The 25,295-nt window shown below is 46.1% G+C and overlaps 1 protein-coding gene across 2 annotated transcripts in view; it reads right to left on the bottom strand.

The window, feature by feature from the left end:
• Positions 1 to 592: 592 nt before the first annotated feature.
• The window catches only part of LOC142761603 (monocarboxylate transporter 12-like), a 55,997-nt gene continuing 31,294 nt past the window's right edge, over positions 593 to 25,295 (bottom strand). For both annotated transcript variants that reach the window (XM_075890627.1, XM_075890626.1), the window contains 4 exons: positions 23,843 to 23,989; positions 13,845 to 13,988; positions 5,089 to 5,865; positions 593 to 1,721 (listed from right to left, as the gene is read on the bottom strand). In XM_075890627.1, coding sequence (XP_075746742.1) covers positions 1,543 to 1,721; positions 5,089 to 5,865; positions 13,845 to 13,988; positions 23,843 to 23,989 — 1,247 coding nt within the window. In that variant the 3' untranslated portion in view covers positions 593 to 1,542. The remainder of the gene's footprint in view (positions 1,722 to 5,088; positions 5,866 to 13,844; positions 13,989 to 23,842; positions 23,990 to 25,295) is intronic.

Below are 25,295 nucleotides of genomic sequence, written 5' to 3'. Positions count from 1 at the left end.
TCAACTCATAGTGTGTATAGCATGGGCCAGTGGTGAGTAGGAATCTACCTAATGTTTGCAGCTCCTATACCGGTTCATGACTAACAGTGGTGGTCACATGGTGTGCCGAGAAGCTGAAACCTCAAAATGCTTGGCCCGTAAACGTACATGCGTACGTTGGGGTGAATACCCATTCGTTAAAGAAGTGAGTATGCTCATATCTCGCGGTGTTTTTCCAATATGTTCTTCCCTGTATTGAATTGCTATGTGTATGTATTTATTTATACATGTCTTGATATGAAGGACTAGCTATGGAAATCGAGTAAAATTGTTGAACCATACGATCTTGCGATGACATGAGAAAAGGAATCGTCGAATTGATCGCTGTGGACTGTTAAATGTATATAAACAAATGGGGACAGCATTGATCTCGCGACGGTGTCTTACAAAAGCCACAGGAAAAAAGAAAGATGTACAGAGTCAACGGTAAGTCGATAGAATCCTTCTATACCTACCGTCTCAGCTGTCAGAACTGCGGTGCAGTTCACGCAGTCGTATGGTAGTGAAGACTTCTGCCATGTTAAACTGGAGTCATGAAGCTGGTTGTTGCAAGTCTTGGTGCAGTAACTTTATTCAACCGGCATTTCTGAACATAGCCCACAGGATACGCTTCTGCCATGCGTATGCAAACGTGCCAGTCGATGCTCTAAGTTCGAGGGTACACAGCTATGTAAAAGACTGGGCTCGCTAACATGGACACTAATGAAGTCAAGTCAGCGCAAACGCCGAGAACTAGTTCGTAAGTAGTCATTCCCAAAAACTGGGAAGTCTTTTTAAATAAAATAACAATCCCCCCCCCCTTTTTCACGCCAAGTCACTAAAAAGAAAACAGTCATCTATAAAAAATAATGATGTGTTCGTTAAAAAAACAAATTAGTCTATATACAGGAGATAAGCGTTAAGATAACGTATGAGCGCAGCCCCTCGATGAAATCTGCGATAAAATCTGGGAAAGCCTGCAAATAGATATAGAGAAAAAGCTTTTCAATGCAAAACAGAAATTCGGCCAGCGTACACAAAGGAGCTCACATGCTACTCTGTATAAGGGAAGAGGATAGAATACAGAAAGGTCTTTCATTTCAGAAGGACCCTTCGAGTAGGAGGGCAGAAAAAGAAGAGCTGAAAAACAAAAAAAATAATTACCATAGCGGTATATGCGTGTCACAGCGCAATGGTTGCGATAGTTTGTACTTCAAATAATCCTGACGGACTATATCTTTCGTTGTTGTGTTGTGTATGTGATGAAGATGACGATGACATACGATGTTAAAATGTAAGCGTAAGAGATGTCCTCTCGATGCTACCTTCGTCTCGTGTACGTTGAGGAAAGTTATAGTAACACTTTTTCTGCCACTAAAAATGCACAGAAACAGGGGGTAAGCTTTTCTATATTGAGCTAGCCGATTCTTGCATTGAGTAGCCTGCGTCTGTCATTGTCCAACCACGATGAAACGTGGCGCTGGAAGAGACGACCCTAAGTTAACTAGGGTCGTCTTCTAATTGCTACATTTTCGTAGCGGCCTCGGCATCTCCCGCAGAACTGCCTTTGCCAGCAATTTCTCTTTTCCTCTCTCTTGCCTCCCACGTGAACACAAGAACCCACATTATAGCTGCAAACGCGATGAGCGATCCGCAGATGACGAAGAGGGCATCGTAGGCTCCGACATGGTCTCGGAAGTGTCCTAGAAAAAACGTTTCAGAGACAGTGTCAACAAAAGGTTACGTACAAAAAGACGTCATGCACTTGGGTGTGTTTGTCGAACGTATTGAATGGCAACAACTCAGAAACCGAGAGCAACGTAGAAAAGCACGCACAGTAGACATATGTGCAAGTTTTGTATCTCCGTATTGCAGTCGTTTGCTTTATTGCTGCGCTCTACTATGAACGGACATCATGTTCCCTTTTCTTCATGTGCATCAATATGTTTCACTCAATAATTCCGTGACGTTAGCTGGTGATGGAAGAGGTCTTGTCTAGTGACTGAAGTGGCTTTGCTATTGGAGTGTTGGCTTGTGACTCTAAACGGAATGTTGATTTGTGGTGGAGGCCTAATGTTCTCACCCGCTTCACTTCGTTATTTTTATTCAAAAGTGAAATTGGTATCAATTTGAATATATTTTTAAAAATTTTCAATGAGACAAACAATGGTGACAGTGTCTTCTTATTCTGTGAATGTGTGCCTGTCATTAGCTACAATATGTTCTAGACACAAATATTTTTTCGTCGATGAATACCTACAAGTCCCAGAAGACTGAGCGATAACTTTGATATTTCGAAGGTTGTTCCCATATCAGTGCCATAATGATGCACGTAATTATTGAGAAAACCGCTAGGGTTAGGCCGTTTTATGCGGCGAATGGAAAGGTTGTCCATCACAAAACGAATAAAAAACAAATAACAAAGAAAGAGCGCACGAAACGAATCAGAAACTGCATAGAGAAAATTCACCTAAATGTCAATGAATTAGAGATATACAACATAGGCCAGGCCCCTACGACCAAAACAACAGAAACGCTGAGAAACAATGTAACGCGCTGCCCGTGGAACAAGATGGCGACAGATGGGACCGGTTCCACGGCACTAAATCTAAGCGATGAGACGTTAGGTTTTTACACTGTGCACCTTTCAACAAACTGATGGTGATTTGGGTATTTGTTTCCTTGGGTGACTTTAGCTTTGCGAGCGTTAACTGAACGGTTCGACGGTCAGTGTTTACATTAGTTCTTTCCTGGGCTTTCGTGTACACTCTGTTTTGCGGGCAGTGGCCTTCCAGAACAACATGCGCAGTTTACATGGCGTCATGACTCTTTATAATAATTTATTCATACCATTCAACTTTTTTTGCATTGTTGTGCGCCTAATTTTGGTGCCACCCTGTTATGCGTTACCTTTTGCTCTACGGATATACTAGAAACTTGTCTCTGTATGGCCTTTATTCATGCACTTCAGGGCTGATATCATCTATTCAACTTAGTATCGTAAAGAATAGCTACTTATATACAGCTTTGTTGAAGTTTCCAATTTACGTTTTTCACTATAGATTGCTGCTAACAAGCTTCACACAATAATACACCATTGCTACTGTTAGTTATTGATAAGTGATAAGTTTTTCAGCCGGCATATCGAGTTTACTAATTCCCTGTTTCTTGTTCTTACGCTCGAAGTTAAAGGTTGCAAAAGTATTTTGGTCAGATTTCAGTGATCTCGGACAGCCGTCGCTCAACAACTCATATTGGAAAGAGGGCGTTATCTTCAAAACTATAGTCACTCCACTGAGCCCCAAGCATTTACGCAAACGCCACGTGGACGTATCCTAGTAGGCGGTGGGTTCGAGGCCATGTGAACTTGCCCGCATCTGTAGGACGCGTGCCGAGCGCATTGTTCAGATTTTCACCAGAGTGAGAGCACACTCACCGGTGGAATGACGTCGCACTTCCTCGGCAACCTCGGCGGTCAGGACCCCAGTGTGCCGTCGTGAGCCATACAGGGCTCTTAGGTTAGGAGCAATGGATAGCCGTAGCCCAGCTCAGCTTATCAACCCCCTCCCTGCCCCCCCCGTGCAGACGTAATCTGTTCATAATATAAAGTCTTTATTATCTCACTTTCCGTCTGAGGTTATGGTGTAAACGTCTGACGTTCTGACTACTACATTTCTGAAGCTTCTCCTTTCCCGCAATATACTTGCTTTTGTCAACGCTACAGCTCTGTTTTTCGACTTTTTTGCCATGGTTTCCAACTGCCGGGCAAACCGTCGTCCTTTCTGACATATCACCGCATCTAAAGTGCAGACTCAGCACCAACGTATGCGTGCGCAAAGACATGCAGCAAAAGTATAGCAACGTTATCTGGAATAAATGATTCTTGTACTGGCACTTACTGAGTCCGTTACTGCTACAGCGCAATAGTGCTCTTTCCTACCTGTCGTCGAGATGTGGTCGCTGAGTGCTGCAAGCTATAGCTTTTGAAAGAAGCTAGGTGCACTTAAAGCCCTCATCTGCATGATCGGTACAGAATGGTCTCTACGCTTAAAAACATTCTTATTTTTGGGGATGTACTCATTGCACAGCGGAGTTCTAAAGTCCAGCCCAAATGAGTCTGTTATGCACAGCATATCAAGAAAGGGTAACGAACAGGATAGATTGATGATAAATTTATATTTGCGGTATAACGTCCCAAAACTTACATATGATTATGAGAGACGCTGTAGTGGAGGGCTCCAGAAATTTCGACCACCTGAGGTTTTTCAACGTACACCCAAATCTGAGCACACGGGCATACAACGTTTCCGCCTCCATCGGAAATGATGCTGCCGCAGCCGAAATTCGATCCCGTGACCTGCAGGTCAGCAGCCTAGTACCTTAGCCACTAGGCCACCGCGGCGGGACATGAACAGGATAGAGATCAAAGCATAAACCGTGTACAGCCTTGCAAGATGTGGTATTTCAGCAAAATTTTAAGATTGCATACATGAGTACGTTTTCCTGTTTAATGGGTATGTATTTCTTTTTTTGTCCTACTTGCTCAAGTCTGTATAAGCTAGTATATCAGACGGTAAGAAAAAGGAGTGATGTGAGCGCGATGAGGAGGGTAGTGGGAAAAGCACAGCCTAGCCATGTATAGTAACGCTAGGAGGTGGGATAGGACAGTGAGGGTGAGGATGAAGGAAGTGACTGTTGGTAAGAGGCAAGAATCTGTATATGGCTAGGAAAAATAAAAACTGTATGGGAGTGGTGTCGCGAGCAACCTCCTTTGGCTATCCTATCAGTTACGTCATTTACAGGGTCGTACCCAAGAATGCGCGTCATTGGCAGCATACGGGAGGCGACTGGGGGAGGGAGGCGAGTTGGAAGTTGGAGACATTCAGGTGCACAAGCGGATAGGAGGTTTCTTCAGCGCTAAACCCCACCAATCCTCGCATAGCTTTACATCGCTTTGCATTGCATCGCTGAGGCTTCCCACGAGCATGGCACTTTAAAGCCACACTTAAGGGCACATCCCATAGCAACCGAATTATTAGTTATTTTGCGCACCTTATTAATATTCCTTACCTATAACCGAGGGCTTTATGAAAGACAGCAGGCCAGCCGATGCGATGACCATCCCGTATGCCATGGACATTCTTTCCAGGCCGAGATAAATAGCGAGGATGACAGGAAACAGCACTAGGCCAGTGCCTATTGTGTAGGCGATGATGGCAGCCACGGCGAAGAGGAGCCCGTGGACGTAGAGGAATGGAAGCAGTATGAACATAGCACCCTGGACGGCGAATATGAGCACTATCAGCTGCTTGTTGGTCAGCCAGCCACGGTCGACAGCTGCCGGCAGTGTGAGCCTGCCGAGGGCTTCGGCTATGGCTCCCATTGACACCATGGTAACCGCGCTGGAAACGGCCACGCCTCGATCCACGGCGAAGTCCACGAACAACGATATGTAGCACTCGAACCCGAAGCTGTGAACAATGAAGCTGTACATGACGAGATAAAAGATGGGATGCTTGAACACGGTGAGCCCGTGCCGCAACGTCCCTTGCTTGCTGTCGCCTTTTGAAGCGGCCTGCGAAGCCGGCGCACCGGCAGGCGCGCTTCGCCACTTCGGTGTTCGCGGGAACAGGCTGAATGCGAGTCCGTTCATCACAATGGCACCGAAGATAAGCAATGCACCGCGCAAGCCGTACGTCTTGGTGAGGTACTCCAGAAGCTTGGGAAAGACAAACGTGCCCATCGTGACCCCGGTGAAGTTGATGCCCATTGCGAGGCCTTTGTGCTTGACGAAGTGCTCACTTATTATGGTCGGTGAGACGACGAACACCATACCGGCACCGATGGCTGCGAGACACAAATAGCAAACAAAAACGCATTTTAGCTGTAACAAATAGTAACCTAAACAACCAACCAATAAACGAACAAGTAAGCAAAACAATAGAAAAGCTGGGAAGGCTAAAGCATCGTCTGTAAGGGTTGAACGCGATAGAGATATCCTGTCCCTTGTGCGTACTTCAAACACTTAGTGCATGCAATTTTTTCTAACTTGCTATGCATCCACTAGGTGGCCTTAGGGGAATAAGCCCAGTAACGTGTGTGCATTTTGTAGTAAATGACCTGCTTTAAACCATGAAGTCATTATGATAATCACACATTCTAACACCCAATGGCAATTTACACTTGCACCAGGCATTAGTGCTGCAATATGTAATGATCTATTGCCCATCATGTATACATGACGTGCGTGTTAGTGAAGCATGAAAGTTACTTTCACTGCATTTCCACGCAGAGACAGTTATTCTCGCTGTATTCACGAGCATGTGCTTTGATCTGTGCTATAGAACACCCGCTTGGGCGCAATTGCACCGGTTTGCATCCCTACTCAGACTCTGAATATTCTACTAAATATGTTATTTGCATATTTCTCGATTTTTCGGTCACGCACAACAGGATCATTTTTGCCTCAGAATCCACGACGCTCAAATTTCTGCGAAACGAGCTTTTCAATGCTCTCGCATCAAATTTGAACGAACCTTGGGAGTGGAGGTGATTTTGTGGAGGTACGCGTTCTACGTTGCTACCTATCTAAAAAAATGAGAACTGTTCTATGCAATAAAACAACGTGATTTACGGAAATAAGTGACAAATTCAAAATATATTTTGGTCATTGATGAAAGAATCATTGCCTGTTTCTTTCACACGTCTGTGAGCGTTGTTCGTTAGTGGTAGCTGTACGCATGTACCAGTAAACATGACGATAGTTATAGCGCGAGACCAGAACGATGAGAAAGGGACAAAAAGGAGACGGCCCTTTTTTGTCGTTCTGTTTCCGCGCTTTAATTCTCGTCATGTCATACCATCTAGACCGAACCGCCACACTTCTAAGGTTCCTGTAAATTCCGGGAAAGCCCGTTCCACGAGGCCTTCTCCTGCGGCTAGTCCAAATCAGCAGCAAAGAAGTGTGGGATAGAGCACTTTCTCAATATAGAGCCAAATCACAGAATGGCGACAGCAAAGTTTCGCTGACCGACAAAGAACTTCTTCAGAAACTTCTACACAATTCTTGTGTTATCGATCGTGACGCGGCACATAGAACTATAGACTCGCAAACACAAGGTGCATAAACCGGATCCTATCATTTTGCAAGAAGCATGACGAGTAAGCACAACTGATAATAGGCACACGCCTGGGCAACATACCTGGGTATCAGACTTTCGATAAGTAGTTACGGCATATCATCATCGACCTCACCAAAGAGACCTCGGAGGTCATGGTTTCGCTCACGGAAAACGGAAAATTGCCATGTGTGCCGTGAACAGACTTCGAGGTGTGATCACTATATTCGGTAAAAGAAATAATCAAACGTTGCTGGCAAATATAACGCACTTAGAAATGAGAAATTACACTGCCGAGAAAAATTGGATTCCATGAGATTTAAGCAGGGCAATATTGTTTCGGCAAGTGAGTTGAAAGGACGATGGCGTCTTCCTGGAACGACGCCCGATTTCGCAATTAGCAGGAATTACAAATGAGGTCATTGCTCAAGAGAGGTCGTGTGCTAAAAATTTTAAAATATTACAGTACGGCCACAATTGGGAAAAATCGACGGGTGCTTGATTTTCGCTTTCCAGAACTGAGCTTAATAAGACCCTTACGCCTCGTTTTAATTGCTATCGTATTTAGCTTCGGTTTGCCGTGGTTGCCTCAACCGTGCCGAAAGAAAACTTTACGCCTATGTGCGCGAAATATTGGCCGTTTCAAACTACTCTAGAGTCCATTCTACAAGTACAATCGCGCAGTGCCCACTACGCCGTAATCATTTCGTTGCCGAATCAGCGAATGGCTCACTGTTCGTCTGTAAAGCAACACGCGGACCTACGCAGCAGCTCACTTTGCTGATGGTTTTGCTGATGATTATGTATAGAGATGTCTTAAGGTCTTGTAATGGGTAGCCTTTTAAAACACCCACACATCGTGCGATTAACATGTATTGTTGGGTGGCACGATTCTAGATATGCAACCACCTCGCAATATTACGGGCGTTAACTCTATGCCACCTGGTAAAATATTTTCCGGCCTGCTCACTGCCGCTGTGACGTCACTTATTTCGCCCGAGCGAGCGCGCGTACTGGGCACTGTGAACCCATTGCCACATTCCTATCCAGTTAAGACTGATTGATTGATTTGTGGGGTTCGACGTCTCAAAACCACCATATGATTACGAGAGGCGCCGTGGTGGAGGACTCTGGAAATTTCGAACACCTGGGGTTCTTTAACATGCACACGTCTTTAGTCATCATCTTGATATTGTGTTCGCGGCAAGTTTTGCGTGCTTATCATCTTTATTTTGCCTTTTGTGCCTAAAAAGTCGCTGGTTTAAGCGATGTATTTCGCTTGAAAGCGTTTCTAGATTTATCTGTGGGTCATTTCTTCCACAAAAAGTCAAAGACTGTAATCAAACCTGTGGTCGATCTACAAGAACAAAATTTGGTGGACTACTAAAGTGACCAGAAAAATAAGTTAAATTTTATGTATTTTTTACATACACCCACACGCATGCACACTATTTTGAACATGCAGAGCTACTCCTTTGCACAGTTACTGCAGTTTTATTTGTACTCTTTCGAAAATCCATCTTTATAGACACGTAGTTATTGAGGAGAGTGTGCGCTGCTGCCACAAGTATCTTACTCCGCACAATATCAAGATGATGACCTCTGCAAGAGAAAACAAAATTTCTCGTTTCACAAACATCTCTTGTGACCGATGCAAGGAGCGGTGTTCCTCTTTTGCTCTGGCCCCTTTCGCAGTGGTGCGCATTCCCGCTCCTACAAGTTAAGGCATGTAAAAAAAAATGGCAGCATATCCACAGAGCGAATGATGGAGAGTGGGGCGAAGCATTCATCTGTCCATTCGTTCTTGCTTCCATCCGTCCATGCGTCCGTCTGTGTGACCGTCCATGCAACCACCCGCCCGTTCGTGCGTGCATCTGTCCCTACGTTCATCCATGCATCCGCCCCTGCGTCCGTTCATGCGTCCATCCATGCATCTGTCTGTGTGTCCGTTTGTCCATCTATTCAACACTCCAAGTACCACCATCTTGCATCTTTTCATCATATATTCCCCATATAGAAGCACCACCATCCAGCGGACATTCCAAGGACTAAACGAGAGGTGGCACATGCACACTTTCTTGCGGCTTGTGCTTCGGGTACGCTTTCCACCTTTAACCACCTCGACTTCATGGTATATACTAGTTCACTGTATTCATGGCACTGCGGCTCAACGCTCGCCAAAGCTTTCTAAGGGGTACGCTTTCCACCTTTAACCACCTCGACTTCATGGTATATACTAGTTCACTGTATTCATGGCACTGCGGCTCAACGCTCGCCAAAGCTTTCTAAGGGCCAAACCTCATAAGTGCGAAAATGCACGCGACAGCGACGAGCGACGTGACGTAGATCGTCTTCGCGCGATCAGTCGCTAGCGCAGGCAAACCTCATTCACGCGAGGGCTTCGGCGAGCGAACTCCACTGTTGCTGGCATGAGGCCGTCTACTCGCACCAAGAAAACCGCGTAGTGAGCGGTATGCAATTTAAGAATACGATATATTGTTGTGTAATGGAACGGTAAGTGTTTATGAGTGCCTCGCAGCACTTTTTTATATGCACATGCGTAAACATTGCGTTATTTCTTGTTGCGCATACGTGACTCGGGCAGGGTCACGTGCACCTATGTAGTGTTTGTCTTTTCCGGTTTTTCGCTATTGGCTGCTTGAGCCCAGCACTTCGGGGTGATGAGCGACGGTTTCCAAATCTGGAGAACCGAGCGATCGCGCGAAAACGAGCACGCGACACGTCGCACGAACGCTCTGTTTCGTCGCTCATAGCATCGCTCGTCGCTGTCGCGTGCAGTTTCGCGCTTATGAGGTTTGCTCTTAAAACCGAGGAGGTTACGCCCAAGGAGTATAACGTAGCAACCTTTTCCTGTCAGATAGTGCTCAATGCAGATGCCAATGACTGATAATGGGAAATGAGAGACAGGAGAATTCGGCTTTTGATTTCCTACGGCTTGCGCTTCGTATCTACTTCCCACCTTTAACCACCTCGAGTTCATTCATGGTATATACTAGTTCATTGTATTCATGGCACTGCGGCTGAACGCTCGCTAAACATTTCTAAAACTAAGGATGTTACACTTATCGAGTATAACGTAGCAACCATTTCTTGTCAGATAGTGCTCAATATACATGCCAACGGCTGCTAATTGGGATCGCTGTGTGCGCGTTAACTAAAAGCTGAATGCTCCTGTCTCTCATTCCCCCTTAGCAGCCATTGGCATGCACATTGTGCACTATTTTTTGATTGTTCAACAACGCACAGAAGAAATCTCTCACCAGCACCACCTTGGAGCTCAAAATGTTGTTACACACAACAACAGCTACGAGGGACGAACGGGTGCCACTATAAGGAGCTTCGCCCCTAAAAGGTTGATACTAGGTCTGCATTTACCTATGTAACCCCAGTGCGCTCCTACGGCACAGACAGTTCTTGGACGGGTATATTTGATAATTGTTCTTAAACATTCTAACTTGAAGTAGAGCTCTCGCACCTAAAATCTATTTAGGAAAGTACTTTACCCTAAGTGTCTACACGCATATAAATTTCAAGAAAACTCATTATGCCAAGGTGCTGGCAAGAAAGGCGCAAAATTATAATACCGCAATGAAGTGATTGGCACACCGGCTAGGAAATATTATGCTGAAAACTTATCAACTAAGCAATGCAACAGCATTTGTTTCATTTTCCTAATCAAGTAGGCCGAGGTAAGACAAGAAATCCGTGGGGCTAATCGCAAATAGCAAAATATTTACCGACGCTGAAGGGAAAACGCCTGTGCCGAAAATGCGCTGCTATGCTCGTTTATTATTTCGATGCCAGTGCTTACAAATCAGAAACACACATGACACCTTTATTTTAGGGCAAGAACGCACAATGGTGTAGATGGTGCCGTTGGAACGACTTCAAAATATGTAGTATGGGCACACGAAACTTCAGGTAAAGAATACAACGGGTGTAGACGTCAGCTCGACGAACGACAAGCTCCCATTTCGTTCTCTGGTTGTCCTTAGGAAACGAAAACACTCGCAACTTTGGTCCACTTGCCGCAACGATTCGCCAAGCAGCATCGCCCAATCATTCGAATTTGTAGCCCCACATATTGCTAATATGCAGTGCACAAAGTGCATCACATATCCATGTTGCAGTTATTCACGGACACAAAAACATGGTCTTCTCGAGTGGCTGATAAGCACACCAGCACGCCACGAAAACGTTCGTCAGGCGTGGCAATCCAAATGTCTGTCGAGCGACGAGAGCAAGCGTAGGCACGTCTGTGCAGTGAATTATCTAGATGGCATTGGTTCACTCCCGCAGCTACGTAATATTTATGTTGTGTTTCTTTTGTTTTAGGGGCGAAGCTTTTTATAGCAACACCCGTTCGCCCCTCGTAGCCGTTGTAGTAGTGTGTAACAAGTATAGCATTTTGACCTCCGAGGTGGTGCCGGTGAGAGATTTCTTCTGTGAGTTGTTGAACAATAAAAGATAGTGCTCAATGTACATGCCAATGGCTTCTAAGGGGGAATGAGAGACAGGAGCATTCGGCTTTTAGTTAACGCGCACGCTGCAATCCCAATCAGCAGCCATTGGCATGTACACTAAGCACTATCTGACAAGAAAGGGTTGCTACGTTATACTCGCTGGGTGTAACCTCCTTGGTTTAGAAAGGTTTAGCGAGCGTTGGGCCACAGTGCCATGAATACAATGAACAAGTATATAACATGAACTCGAGGTGGTTAAAGGTGGCAAGTAGACCCGACGCGCAAGCCGTAAGAAAGTGTGCGTGTGCCACCTCTCGTTCAGTCCTTGGAATGTTCACTGGATGGCGGTTCTTCTATATGAAGAATATATGATAAAGAGATGCGAGGTGGTGGTACTTGGAGTGTTGAATAGATGGACGAACGGACACACAGATGCATGGATGGATGCATGAACGGACGCAGGGGCGGATGCATAGACGAACGCAGGGACGGACGCACGGACGGACGGATAGACGAATGGATGGTCACACAGACGGACGCATGGACGGACGGAAGCAAGAACGAATGGACGGACGAATGAGTCGCCCCACACTCCATCATTCACTTCGTGGATATGCTGCCATTTTTTTGTTTTCGGGAGGGGGGGGGCGGTTTTAAGCATTCGCGCTGCTATGCCATTGAAGTGCCACCCGTTCTTTTTCGATTGGTTTCGCTGAAGTCATGGGGGCACTCAGTTGTTAAGGAGTGAGCTAGAAAGAAAGAATAGAGGTGATACCGGATAACTAGTTACCTGAACAGCCTTAAAAAAATATAGTCCCTGCCTATGCGACGCAGCAGCGCCAGCCTTACGTCAGGTCCCTTTAAGTTCCCTGAGGAATTCGCTGTTGACATGGAGGAAGGAAAGCTAAGGAGTAGCCATCGCACTGCGGGCTGCTTAGCGAAAAGTGTGGAGGAAGTCACGTTCTTTTGCAGAGGGGCTGTGGGCATGGTGTGGTGGGCATGCTGGCATGCCGTGTAGTCTGCATCACCACTCGTATGAATGCGTTGTTGATAGCCGGCTGGAGTTCTGAATGTGCATTCTTATGCAGCTGTTGCATTTCAAAGATGATCCCATGTGTTAGAAGCCTACAGTGAGCGTTGGTTATCACGATTGCGAGTTTAGTTTATCGATTGTGGTTGAAAGCGGTTATTTTTGAAGCGGGTTGGCGCCACAGCTCCATTGTTTTCTTTCGGCACTGTGTGGCCTCAGCAAACGCAGTCTGAAATTTCTAGACGAGAATGGCAGTATCTAAGGTTCTTAATGCGAGAGGTGGCGGTGAGTCGTTCTCGTATACGATGGTCACAACTATCGGAAAGCAGTACATGGCCCACTGTTGTCGCCGGAGTTTACAGAGGGAAGTGTTAGGCGTGTATGACACAGTAAAGTAATTTATTGTTTGAAATACTGCTTCCGGTTTACATTTCGCGCACGCTAACCTCATCTTTGGCCAATTGTTTTTGTTGTTGTCATAATCGCAGTCGGCTCACCCGCGCTTCTGCTAAGGATACTCGTGCGCACGCATTGTGACACACATGGCGAAGAATGGGTTGGAAGTGCTTCACTTGGCTAAATAGCGAGACCAATTAAATAACATTTCACTGTTACATCATGTTCCGTATTCTGAACTTACCGTATATGTAGAAGAAAGCTGCCTGTCATGGCAATTTTTCGGCCGATTCACGCCGTTTCTCTCTTCCATTCAGCGTATTTCACATGAAGTGCAAAGCTAGAAGTTCAATATAGATTCACAGAATGAGCCCTAATGAGGTAGCAAATAGCATACAGGCTCTCCTCAAACGAGTATCGCAGCACGTTTGCTCATAATCAGCAAAATAAGTTTCGCTTTTCCAGCTCGTCTATCAGATGTCGGCGGCGGTGCCGCCCAACGCGTTCGAAATCGACTTGTGCCGGTCACCTCCCTCTTGCTGGCGCCCTTCGGCATGCGAAAGCTACCGTAGCGTGCCCACAATTGCGAGGAGGAGTCCTCTACTCTTCCCTCCTTCCGCCTTCACAAAATGTGATGTAACAGCCTCTCAGCTTATTGCTTTCTCTATGGCTCTTGAGATATACTCAGTTGAGCTCCAGAAAGGTCTTGCTGTTTTTGTTCTCCCATTAACGGGTCCGTGAAGGGTTAGTATTAATACCGCGCGCTGCATTGAGACATGTTAGCCAATGCAATCTTACCGTGTATCACCCCGAGTGTCACTGTCATCGTGGCGATGCTGTTGGGAAAGAAACTCAGCATTGCCCCAATGCCTGAGATCACAGCTCCTGCAATGATGACGGGCCGTGCATTGAACCTGTGTGCCAGTGGTCCTGTGATGAGTCCTGTAAATGAAGGATTGCAGTTTTTGAATCTCAGCCGCTACGTGTATTTTTTTATTTGTTTGTTAATTTAATAATTAAGTAATTTATTTATTTTCTTAGTCACCTACCTATCTATTTAGGTAATTAGTCAGTTAGTTCTCACACAGAATTATTCAGCGAGTTTGAACTTATATTCTGAGTTGCAAGCTGTCTGCAGTAAAAAAAAGAAGCAAAATCTGTATGTATGACGATGCCGGAGATGGGGCAGCCCCGCTTTGACCCCCAGTGGGGCTACAGCAGTGTTCAGTAGTCCATCGCAGGGTGCACCAGTGATGTGGCATCGACCTATTTCTCAATACAACAATGAATTAATCAGCGTAAGACCAGTGTGGGGGTGCGTGACAGCTGCCGGCAGATATGGCGCCAGAACAGCGCATCTTGTGCTGGAGCGCGCATAGGCGGGAAATCGGTGCACTTGTGGGAACACATCACAGAAGAAACAGACTGAGGCACACAACAGGGAGAGCGAACGCTGTACGTGTATGAACAGAATATGGAAACGCTAGAATACCTACGTCGTTAATAATGTCAAAACATTATGCAGACATACCTGTCTCCTCAGTACGCACACAATGCCACCGAAAAACTAGCAAGAGGAGGCCAATGAGCTTTACTCGGTGCATATATTCAATAGTTGATGTTATCAACGGCTCAGTCTCATTAGTGATATAATTTCGCCATTCGTCTTCATCTCGTTGAAACTTCCAGCAATCACTGAAAAAGGAGAGGCGTGTGAAATATGGGCGTTTCAGTGGAAATGTTGCGAAGTGCGAGACAAAAAATCTCTTCACAGCGTTAGAACCAATTTCGTGGTATGTGTTACTAATCGAGTAAAATGACGTTTTATAGTAAACGCGTGCTAAGACAGTAATCAAGGAGCCACACACGTGCGGAAATTACTTTTAGTTCGCAATTATTGATGATGATTGATATGTGGGGTTTCACGTCCCCAAACCACCATATGATTATGAGAGACGCCGTAGTGGAGGGCTCTGAAAATTTCTACCACCTGGGGTTCTTCAACGTGCACCCAAATTTGAGCGCACGGGCCTACAACGTTTCCGCCTCCATCGGAAATGCAGCCGCCACAGCCGGGATTTGATACCAGCATGCGACTGTTTTGTGGAGTACTCGGTTACAATGCTGTGCACTGATGTCTGTGTACGCGTGTTTTTGCCATAAGTGTTGATGTAGCACTGCATTCGAATAGAGAAAGAGGAGGGTACAAAGAAAACAAGACGTGCCTCAACAGTGATCCCGGGATTGCATTTTGCAGTTCCACAGTTTTTTTTGTTTTTTTATATGCAGTGTGATAAGAGTACCATCACATTCATTTCAACATACTGATATGTAGCGCGTCTGCATAAATCAACCACAGCACTGCTGCCATGACGAGCCCCATTCAGCACAGTGTAGATTGTAAGCAGCAGAACAATGTTTTGCAGGCCGAGCTTCTGAAAAAGAAGGCTTGGGGCATGAACACTTCAAGTGCCAGCGTTACGTTCACTTACAATATGCGCATTCAAAAATATTCACTGTTATCAATTCTGACACTCAGGCATTGAATGAAATTGAGAAATCCTTTATTTAGATTAAGCGCTGCTGCGCGACTCCTTGGACTCTACTGTTTCGCTTGATCTGGTGGCATTTGGCCGAGATTGAATTTCACGGTAGCGATTAAAGGTTGCCTGGATCATCGTATGAATGACTGTCGTACGGTATGCCATCGATGATTCTGGATTTTGATCGAAAGATACGAGCCAGAACACAATTGAAATAAAGCAGCTACACAGTCACCTTCGATGGTGATCAAGTCATGCTCTGATAAATATCTTTAAAGGCGCGATCACGAGACGTCACTGCCACAGGAAGATCATGGCCTACTGGGTCCATGATCGAGCGAAAATAAGATAAACCGTGTCTTCTTAACGGCTCGCGATTCACGCGTTCCAAAAAGATTCTAAGTCAGCGCCGCAGAAGCGAGGCCGCACAGTGAGCTGAGTAAGCTGCGAGTAAGCTTTCCCTCATTTTTTTTCTTTTTGCGAAGGCAAGATGTGGTGGCGGCGAGTACCCCCGAGGTGCAGAAACGCAGAAGAAACCGCGTCGCTGTTTAGTCGCACACACTTGCTCGTCATTCCTAGAGAAAGCCTGAGAGCCGGGCTTCGTATACGCAGTCGCTGTCAAGGAAGCGCTTAGAGCACAGCACAGGTTATTGAGAAAATTTGAAGTCCTTTAGCTGTTGCCACCCATTTTGCAGTCATCTTCTGATTCCGAGGAAACTTGTGAAAAGCGACGTCTTCGCGGCCGAAAGTGATGCGGCAGCCATACGCCACGCAGTAATTCGGCATCGCGAGTCCACTCACATCCCGCACGAACACAACTAGTGGATGTCGGATGGCTAAAATCTATAATGAGAACAGAACGTCGCAATGGTGAAAAATCTCTATGAACTAGCAGAAGCGATGACGAGTTAGTTAGGCAGCAGATCGCAGCAGAATGGAGACACAATTCTGAAGCAAACAGGTTGAGTGGCGCTGGCTCTCCCGAAACTGACGTCACCTCCCTACGTTCCCTCTTTCTCCCTTTCTGCGCTGCCCGCGTATCGGGAGAGGGGGAAAGTTTCCTAAGCCAAATTACCTTGCTTATAGCGCCACTGCTTATTCGAACATCACAAAAAATTTTGGAAGTCATGTTGTCAGAGGTCGCAGATACCAAATTGACAGTAATTTCGTGAGCACGAAACCACTTCAGTCACCCTTTCATATACCAAATAACGGAGACTAGCAATTATTCTTGTTAATCGCCAGTCATGTAAATAGACTTTTGAGAAAACTTCAGTGACAAACACTTTTTCAAAAAAATTCGGCAGATCTCACGTACCTTTGAATCGACGTTACGGGAAGCTTGTGGAGGGACGGTGACCGTGCTGCAATTTTTTTATTGAGGGATGCATCATGAAATGACGCTAAACATTTGTACGAATGTTGATATAACCAGCTGTTTGGAATTGCGCAACACGCCTAGTGGAACATGCGTATTACACACACCAGAAGCTGATATAAAGGACTAATGCTCCCGAAAGTGCTGGCCCTGGATAGTGTTACATAAATTGACTTCAGCGCATGCCACCTAACCACAACTGACGCCGACCCGACGTAACGGCTGTATGCAAGGAGTACATATGTAATGTTTATAAAATACGGTAGGCGGCTCTTCAACCCCTACTGATGTGTAGAATGCTTCATTGCGACGCAGAGTTCTTTGGTTTGATTCCCGCTGGAACACTGACACCAGAGAGTTTTCATTTGACGTTTTTACGCTCAGCTCAGCAGCCATGCGGAGAGGGAACGCGAGTGCGCATGCGCCCTTTGCTAGGACCGTAAGCAAGTTAGCTGAGCGAGGCCCACGCTCCGCTTACGGGCTGACTAAGCGGAGCGTGAAGCGTCACTGCCGTTTTCTAAAGGGAGACGCAGCGCAAGTCCTTTCTCGTTCTCTGGAATGCAACCTCGATGACTATCGCGTGGCAAGTTGACGTCTCATTTCTCTTCGATGAAATAAACAGGTAACGCATTGTAAGAACAAGTGTGAGTAAGTTGCAGACAATTCAGTTGTGTACATTTACTTTACTTCGTAAATATGGTCCGTAGATTTATTTAACGACGTTCAACCATAGAGAGAGACAAAAAGGTTTAACTTACGCACAGGGTGCTGTAACTGTGAAAGGTCATAAATTGCCAAGAAAAGGGTCTATGATAATAGTCGGAGTAGTTCTCTACTGTTTGCGGCCAGGACGGAAGTATTGCGAACCAAGACATATCGGGCCAAATACGAAGGGGTAGACACGGGATGAAGTGCGTGTGGAGAAGAAGAGAAAACTGCCGAACACTTGATAATGTTTTGTAAAGGGCATCCCCCTATAGTTCAGGATGATGGTGCAGAGTTGTTCAAAGCACTGGGGTTTAGGGAAAGAAAGGGCAAAATAGACATTAAGCGGGTAGAATTAACTAGAAGGAGGTTATCTGATTGGTGGCCAAAGTCAAGGCACGAGTGAAAATTAAACCCTTCACTGCAAAGTACGTGTCCTCAACCTTACTATTTAAAGAGAAAAAATTCTACTTTTTGGTTCACTAAGTACTGCGGCTGGATGGCGTTAGCCACCGCCCGATCTAAAGGGTAAAGCCATATCAATCCATCCAATCCATCCATCCGTTCCTAGATGAAACAAGTTTACAAGGTAGTGACACCTTTTCCTTTCTTCCTCGCTTATGTTCCTGAGGCGCCGCCTAGAAGGTTCAGAACATTCATAAAAAAGGGAATGTTTGGGTTTAGTTGCTAAGGTGGGTGGATGTAATTGAAACGAAATGGACGGAAGTGAGTCGTAGAATAAACAGTTACCTATATAAAAATAAAGGGCACAACAGAAGAGCAAGCGGCATATGCGTCACTCCACTGGCAAAGTTGTGTAGCTCTATATTTTACACCACTAGCCATGGCGTCTCCCATCGCACATCGTAGGTCAACCAGTTATAACTAGTCTAGTTCTCCGAATGAGTTTTGGTCATGCTGTGACACTGCATTGTGGACGCGCTTCTTGCTGGATCCTGTCAGTGACCACACGGCGTAACGTTGTGACGAGTGATTACAGCCGCCTTCTGCCCTCGCAAGAAAAAAATTGCCCGCAGCTTCCCTCGGGGGAACACTGAGGAGGATGTGGAGCATATAATTGGTTAACGGGGTGTTAAAGTGCGACTTACTTGGGTCGATGGCTAAATTGGTTAACGTGGTTGTGAAATGGGGTGTTAAATTGCGACTTACTTGGGTCGATGGCTAAATTGGTTAACGTGGTTGTAGGAGGGGGTGTTAAATGAGTGAACACGTACACACGTATGCGAAAGGGCGGCGCTGGTCGAAGGGACGTCGATCATTGTGTTTGTGGATTCGTTGGAATTCATTTCACCGCGACCTTGGACGTCGACGCGCCGTACAAACCAACCGACGAGCGGCAACTGAGCAAGCGAGCGCCGACCTTGAGTATATATACAGCGCGACGGCGCATGCACTGTCAGCTGTCGAATGTTCTCGAAGCGCGACGGCGCATGCGCGTCCCCTGGAGAATCAGGAGAATTGTAGAATGTTCTCGAAGGGGAGAAGCGCGCGCGGCACAGATGGTGGGTGACGGTGCATGCGCGCGTCAGCTGTCGAATGTTCGAGAAGGGGAAGAAGCGCAACGGCGCATGCGCGCGCGTCAGCTGCCGATGTTCTCGAAGCGCGACGGCGCATGCGCGCGCGTCAGCTGCCGATGTTCTCGAAGCGTGACGGCGCATGCGCGCTACATTATACAGCTAGCGAAGGTTCGTGAAGAGGAGAAGCGCACGCGGTGTGTAGAGGAGGAAGGGTCCACAGATGGTGGAGGAGTGAAGCGCGCGCGGTGTGTAGAGGAGGAAGGGATGCACAGATGGTGGAAGAAGGAGGAGGACGCTTGCGGACGGCGCCGCACTACAAGCCTCAAGTATTAGATGCTCCGCATCTAAAAAACCATGGCCAGGCCATTACGAACGCTTGACTAGCACCACTGCATGACGCGAAAGGGGGAAGCACCGCCCCTATTTTCGCCATTTTCGGCGGGCTGAGTGGCGGCAATGCGGCGAAGCCGAAGAGCCCAAGCTCACGCACGAAAGCGGCGTCTCGAAGCTTCTTATAGCGGCCCCCGTTCGTTCCTCGTAGTCGTTGTAGTAGTGTGTAACAAGTATAACATTTTGACCTCCAAGGTGGTGCCGGTGATAGATTTCTTCTGTGCGTACTTGAACAATAAAAGATAGTGCTCAATGTGCATGCCAATGGCTCCTAAGAGGGAATGAGAGACAGAAGAATTTGGCTCTTAGGTAACGCGCAGGCTGCGAATTTTTTTATTGTTCAACAACGCACAGAAGAAAGAAGAAAAATTGCCCGCAGCTTCCCTCGGGGGAACACTGAGGAGGATGCGGAGCATATAATTGGTTAACGGGGTGTTAAAGTGCGACTTACTTGGGTCGATGGCTAAATTGGTTAACGTAGTTGTGAAATGGGGTGTTAAATGGCGACTTACTTGGGTCGATGGCTAAATTGGTTAACGTGGTTGTAGGAGGGGGTGTTAAATGAGTGAACACGTACACACGTATGCGAAAGGGCGGCGCTGGTCGAACGGACGTCGATCATTGTGTTTGTGGATTCGTTGGAATTCATTTCACCGCGACCTTGGACGTCGACGCGCCGTACAAACTAACCGATGAGCGGCAACTGAGCGAGCGAGCGCCGACCTTGAGTATATATACAGCGCGACGGCGCATGCACTGTCAGCTGTCGAATGTTCGAGAAGGGGGAGAAGCGCAACGGCGCATGCGCGCGCGTCAGCTGCCGATGTTCTCGAAGCGCGACGGCGCATGCGCGCGCGTCAGCTGCCGATGTTCTCGAAGCGTGACGGCGCATGCGCGCTACATTATACAGCTAGCGAATGTTCGTGAAGAGGAGAAGCGCACGCGGTGTGTAGAGGAGGAAGGGTGCACAGATGGTGGAGGAGTGAAGCGCGCGCGGTGTGTAGAGGAGGAAGGGATGCACAGATGGTGGAAGAAGGAGGAGGAAGCTTGCGGACGGCGCCGCACTACAAGCCTCGAGTATTAGATGCTCCGCATCTAAAAGGTCAGTATGTTATACTCACTGGGCATAACCTCCTAGGTTTTAGAAAGGTTTAGCGAGCGTTGGGCCGCAGTGCCATGAATACAGTGAACTAGTATATACCATGAACTCGAGGTGCTTAAAGGTAGAAAGTAGACACGAAGCGCAAGCCATAAGTAAGTGTGCGTGTACCTCCTCTCGTTCAGTCCTTGGAATTTCCGCAAGATGGCGGTGCTTCTATATAAGAAATATATGATGAAAAGATGCGAGATGGTGGTACTTGGAGTGTTGAATAGGTGAATGAACGTACACACAGACAGATGCATGAACAGACGCACAGATGGCTGCACGGACGGATGGACGCAGGGACGTACGCAGGAGCGGGTGCATGGACGAAAGCAGGGACGGACGCACAGATTAACGGGTGGACGCACGAACAGACGCAGGCACGGACGGGCGGATGGACGCATGGGCGGCCGCATATACGCACGCATGGATGGACAGAAGCAAGAACGAATGGACGGACGGATGCTTCGCCGCACTCTCCATCATTCACTCCGTGGATATGCTGCCATTTTTTTATTTTTATGTGCCCATTTCAACAATCGTGATGCAAGGTGATTCTGGTGCGGTGCGCGGAACGTCCTAAAAAGTGAGGGTTCCATTGGTGAGGTGTCCCGAAGCAGCGCATTTCGGCTCGTTTGTGCGGCGTTCTAGAGGAAGACGTCCTAGGTCAAGCATGAAATGTTCCTAAGTTGCGTTGATTACATCCTTCAGCCGCTCTGTATACGTGCATACGCACAAGTATTTGTAACAACTGGCACGCACTAGACGCGCATTAGACGCGCGCCTGGCGTTTCAATAAATCGACAAATAAGCTCGCTTCGGAGATCCGCGTCGACGTATATGTCGACGGAGTTGCACGAAACCATTTGCGTGAAATGTGTCATTGCTACACTTCACGGTGTGCTTCATCTCGGATAGCACGAGGTAAGCTTTAGAGAGCGAAACCGTTTTATGTTGTTTTACGGTAACCCCGCGTTGTTGAAAAACACGGGTGTTGCATTGAACGAGCATTGCGAAACAATCTTGGCCGACTTGGCGCCCACTGAAACGCTCCTCTTTTTTCAGTTTCTCCTGGCTGCGATTTCGTCTTTGATCACGGCAAGAATTCGGCTGGAGCCATATATGCAATCGTACTCATCTAGAACCTTTTGCATAATAATAAATAACATTACCAGCCACCTGCAAGATCTTGTGTCAGGAATGTACCAATTACAGACGCGGATTTCAGAGAAACGGATGGATAAGCGAGAAAGCGAGAAAGCGAGGACGGCTCGAGAACAATGAGTGACGCTACCATGGAAACTTGTTTCATCTAGGGACCTTAGAAAGGTCCGCCCGGAATGGAAAACAAACAACTAAAACCAGCAAATTGTACGCCGCCCCGCTGCAGCTTAGCGCGCCACCTTTGACCGGAGCGAGCCGTAAAAACGCCAAACTAAAACTCTCTATGTATTCTACGCCTTCTTTGAGTTGACGCTACCGATGTTCTGTATTGCTTCACGCTCACGCGTTAAAATTGTCTATGTGTGTACACGTCCTTCCTGGGTTGATACTAAGTATGAATCACCTGTGGCACATACGCGCATACCAGCGGTACTTACCCGCCCGTGGGTATGTGCCACTGTCTGGTGGAAAGTGTTTGACGACGTACTTGACGGGATCGTGATATTATTCGTTATATTCCTCCCATGCTTATTTTTGTTCACGCCAAGTTAAGGGGGGATCACGAGAGCACCCAAACGTAAGAGGATAGATAGATAGATAGATAGATAGATAGATAGATAGATAGATAGATAGATAGATAGATAGATAGATAGATAGATAGATAGATAGATAGATAGATAGATAGATAGATAGATAGATAGATAGATAGATAGATAGATAGATAGATAGATAGATAGATAGATAGATAGATAGATAGATAGATAGATAGATAGATAGATAGATAGATAGATAGATAGATGCGTTCATTATATCTTACATGACTGGTATTATCGGCTCCATATGTCGTAATGCTAAACACAGCTCGGGAAACAGTCGGCTGGATAGTGTATCTTGTGCAAAAAGCCAATGACAAGAAAGGAACAACAGACAAGTAGGTACTTTCTCTTTCTTTTTTTTTTCCTGTTTTTCTTCTGCGCGAAATGCACTTGCCACTGGATTACCTACTCGTGCAACGCTCTGTCCTTCTAAGAAACAGTACAGCTTTGTCTCCTTTATTAGATAAAGCCGGTATTTTGAACTAAACTTTCAATATCAGATTACAGCAGTATGAAGATAACAATAATAGTTGGGAATTTTCGTTATAATATGATTATGAGGGTGCCATAGACAAGTGCTCCCCAAATTGAAACTGTCTGTTATTCTGTAAAGTGCACACAATGCTCAGTGCATGGGACTCCAGCACTTTGCCTACATTCACATTTCGCTTCCGCATTCACGATGCAGCCAAAGCAGACATTTCGGGTCAGCACCCGAGTGGCATGGCCACTAAACCACCAACGAAATTTCATAATTCAAGGCGGGATGGCTAGAGGGCACATTCACTCAAAGTCAGTACCCTCCACATTGCGTAGCACAGTGCTCCCCTTTCCCAGTACTGAAGCATGATCTCTGGCGAGGTAAAAAAACTGGCTCATTAAGAGAACAAACTTAGTTTTTTTTTTAAGTTAAGGGAATAATATGAGAAAGACACACGCTGTGGTCCTCATCTCAACATAAATTTAAGAACCTGTGATTCTGCGTTGTGCCCCTCAAGCACGCTGATGATTCCACATTTCGCCCCTTTAGAAATGTGATAGTGCCACTCCGAGCCTTGGCGTTGCTGGCATGAAAACAATTCTTGCATCGTCTAGTTTAGTAGGGTAATAATAGCTTAGTCAATAAGCTACGTCTGTGGCTAGTTAAAGCTTGTCTTCGACCAATCGGTAGTTCGATGCTTACATTACGTCAGTTTTTTGTGTTTATTTTCAATTTCATTTAGGATACCTCACATGCATCTATTGAAGCATTGTTAAAGGGGCCAGCATAGGATCTGAAATTCCGTAGTACATTGATAAGGCAATATGCATGTACCACCATTTGTGCTATGCACTTGCCTGCCAAGTAGACGAGGCCTCCCATAAGCATGATGGGCCATGATCCGTCGTTCCTGTTTACTTGAAAGGTGTCCAGGATGGCCACAAAGAGGAATCCTGCCGAACGCCTCCCAGCCATTGCGAAGAAGCATGCCAGGGCGCAGGCACCTTGGCGACGGCGGGAACAAACGAAAATCGTGAATTTCCCACTCAATCCTGCAAGGTTTCTTTCATGCTTCTAGGCATGTCTCGCATAAACTCATTTAAACAGCGACAACAATTCAAATGCAATTTATTGTACCAAGCGTACACCGTTGAAGCGTCAACGGGCGTTGATTACCTTTAGTCAGTGTGCGTGTATATAGAAAACAATGCTACATACGTTTCTCTTTGGTGTGCGCACTTCAAACACCAAGAATGAACAGTCCTGTCAAGTTTTAAGCATTACTGCGACGACCTCACGGCGCTTTACGGCACAGAGTTTATAAAAACAATAGTAAGTCGCAGTGCCATATGTCAATTACAAACTATCTGTAGCCGGCTTCAGTTCAGCCAACACACTGCTTTCATTTGCTTGAATTCCTTGAGTGCGGCGAAAGAGTGAACTTTCAGAGATCATTTCTCTGTCTGACGGTGCTCTTTTAATAACGAGAATGGTGTTTAATGTCCCATATCACCATGATATCATTATGAGAGACCTCACAGTACCTCACTGAAAAGCAACAGAAAATGAAGCGAAGCAAGAACATAGGGGACATTGTTTGTACTGTTTTAAATGCCTTGTAGCCATTACAATACGAATGGATTAAAAGGCAAATAGCCACCAGCAGCGTGTATAAGCGCCACTCACAGCCATGACGGGGAGTACGGAAGTTTCTATTTAGCTAGATAAAAAAAAACGCCAGGCCTGCACGGAACGCGCCGCACAGTCACAGCGAAGGCTAGAAGAGCCGCCTTTCAGAGCCTTTTCCAAACACTTGTTCTTGTTCACGAATTGTCTGTGGTGCATAACCATTATGGAGGATTGGCCAAGAATCGCGTGGTTTTGAAAATTGTTGTTCAGATTTGGAATAATGAAGATATAATAGAAAGATTACCGATAACATAGGAAATTGTGGTTCTTGATCTAATGCATACATATATTTAAATAAAGAAACGAATTTATGTTTAGAACAGAGCAATAATCTGATTTTTATACATATATAATTTTGTAGACACGTTAGGCTAAATAAACAGGTTAATTAGTCATTCTAATATTTTTATCTATATAGTCCCGGACGGCCGCGCATTATGTTGCATTAGACAATTCAGAAATAGAAGCTCCAAAAGACAAAATGACAGGCATAGATAAGTCCATACCAATACCACGTAAAGGTATTAATGCAAGAGTTTTTCGTAATGTGTTAAACCACCTGCAGGGCAAAAAGAAATGATCTATTGTTTCAAGTTCATCACAGTACGCACACAGTGGCGA

This window comes from Rhipicephalus microplus, chromosome 3 (genome assembly GCF_043290135.1).
Source record: "Rhipicephalus microplus isolate Deutch F79 chromosome 3, USDA_Rmic, whole genome shotgun sequence".
Lineage (NCBI taxonomy): Eukaryota > Metazoa > Arthropoda > Arachnida > Ixodida > Ixodidae > Rhipicephalus > Rhipicephalus microplus.
This window is presented reverse-complemented; position numbering and strand designations above follow the sequence as displayed.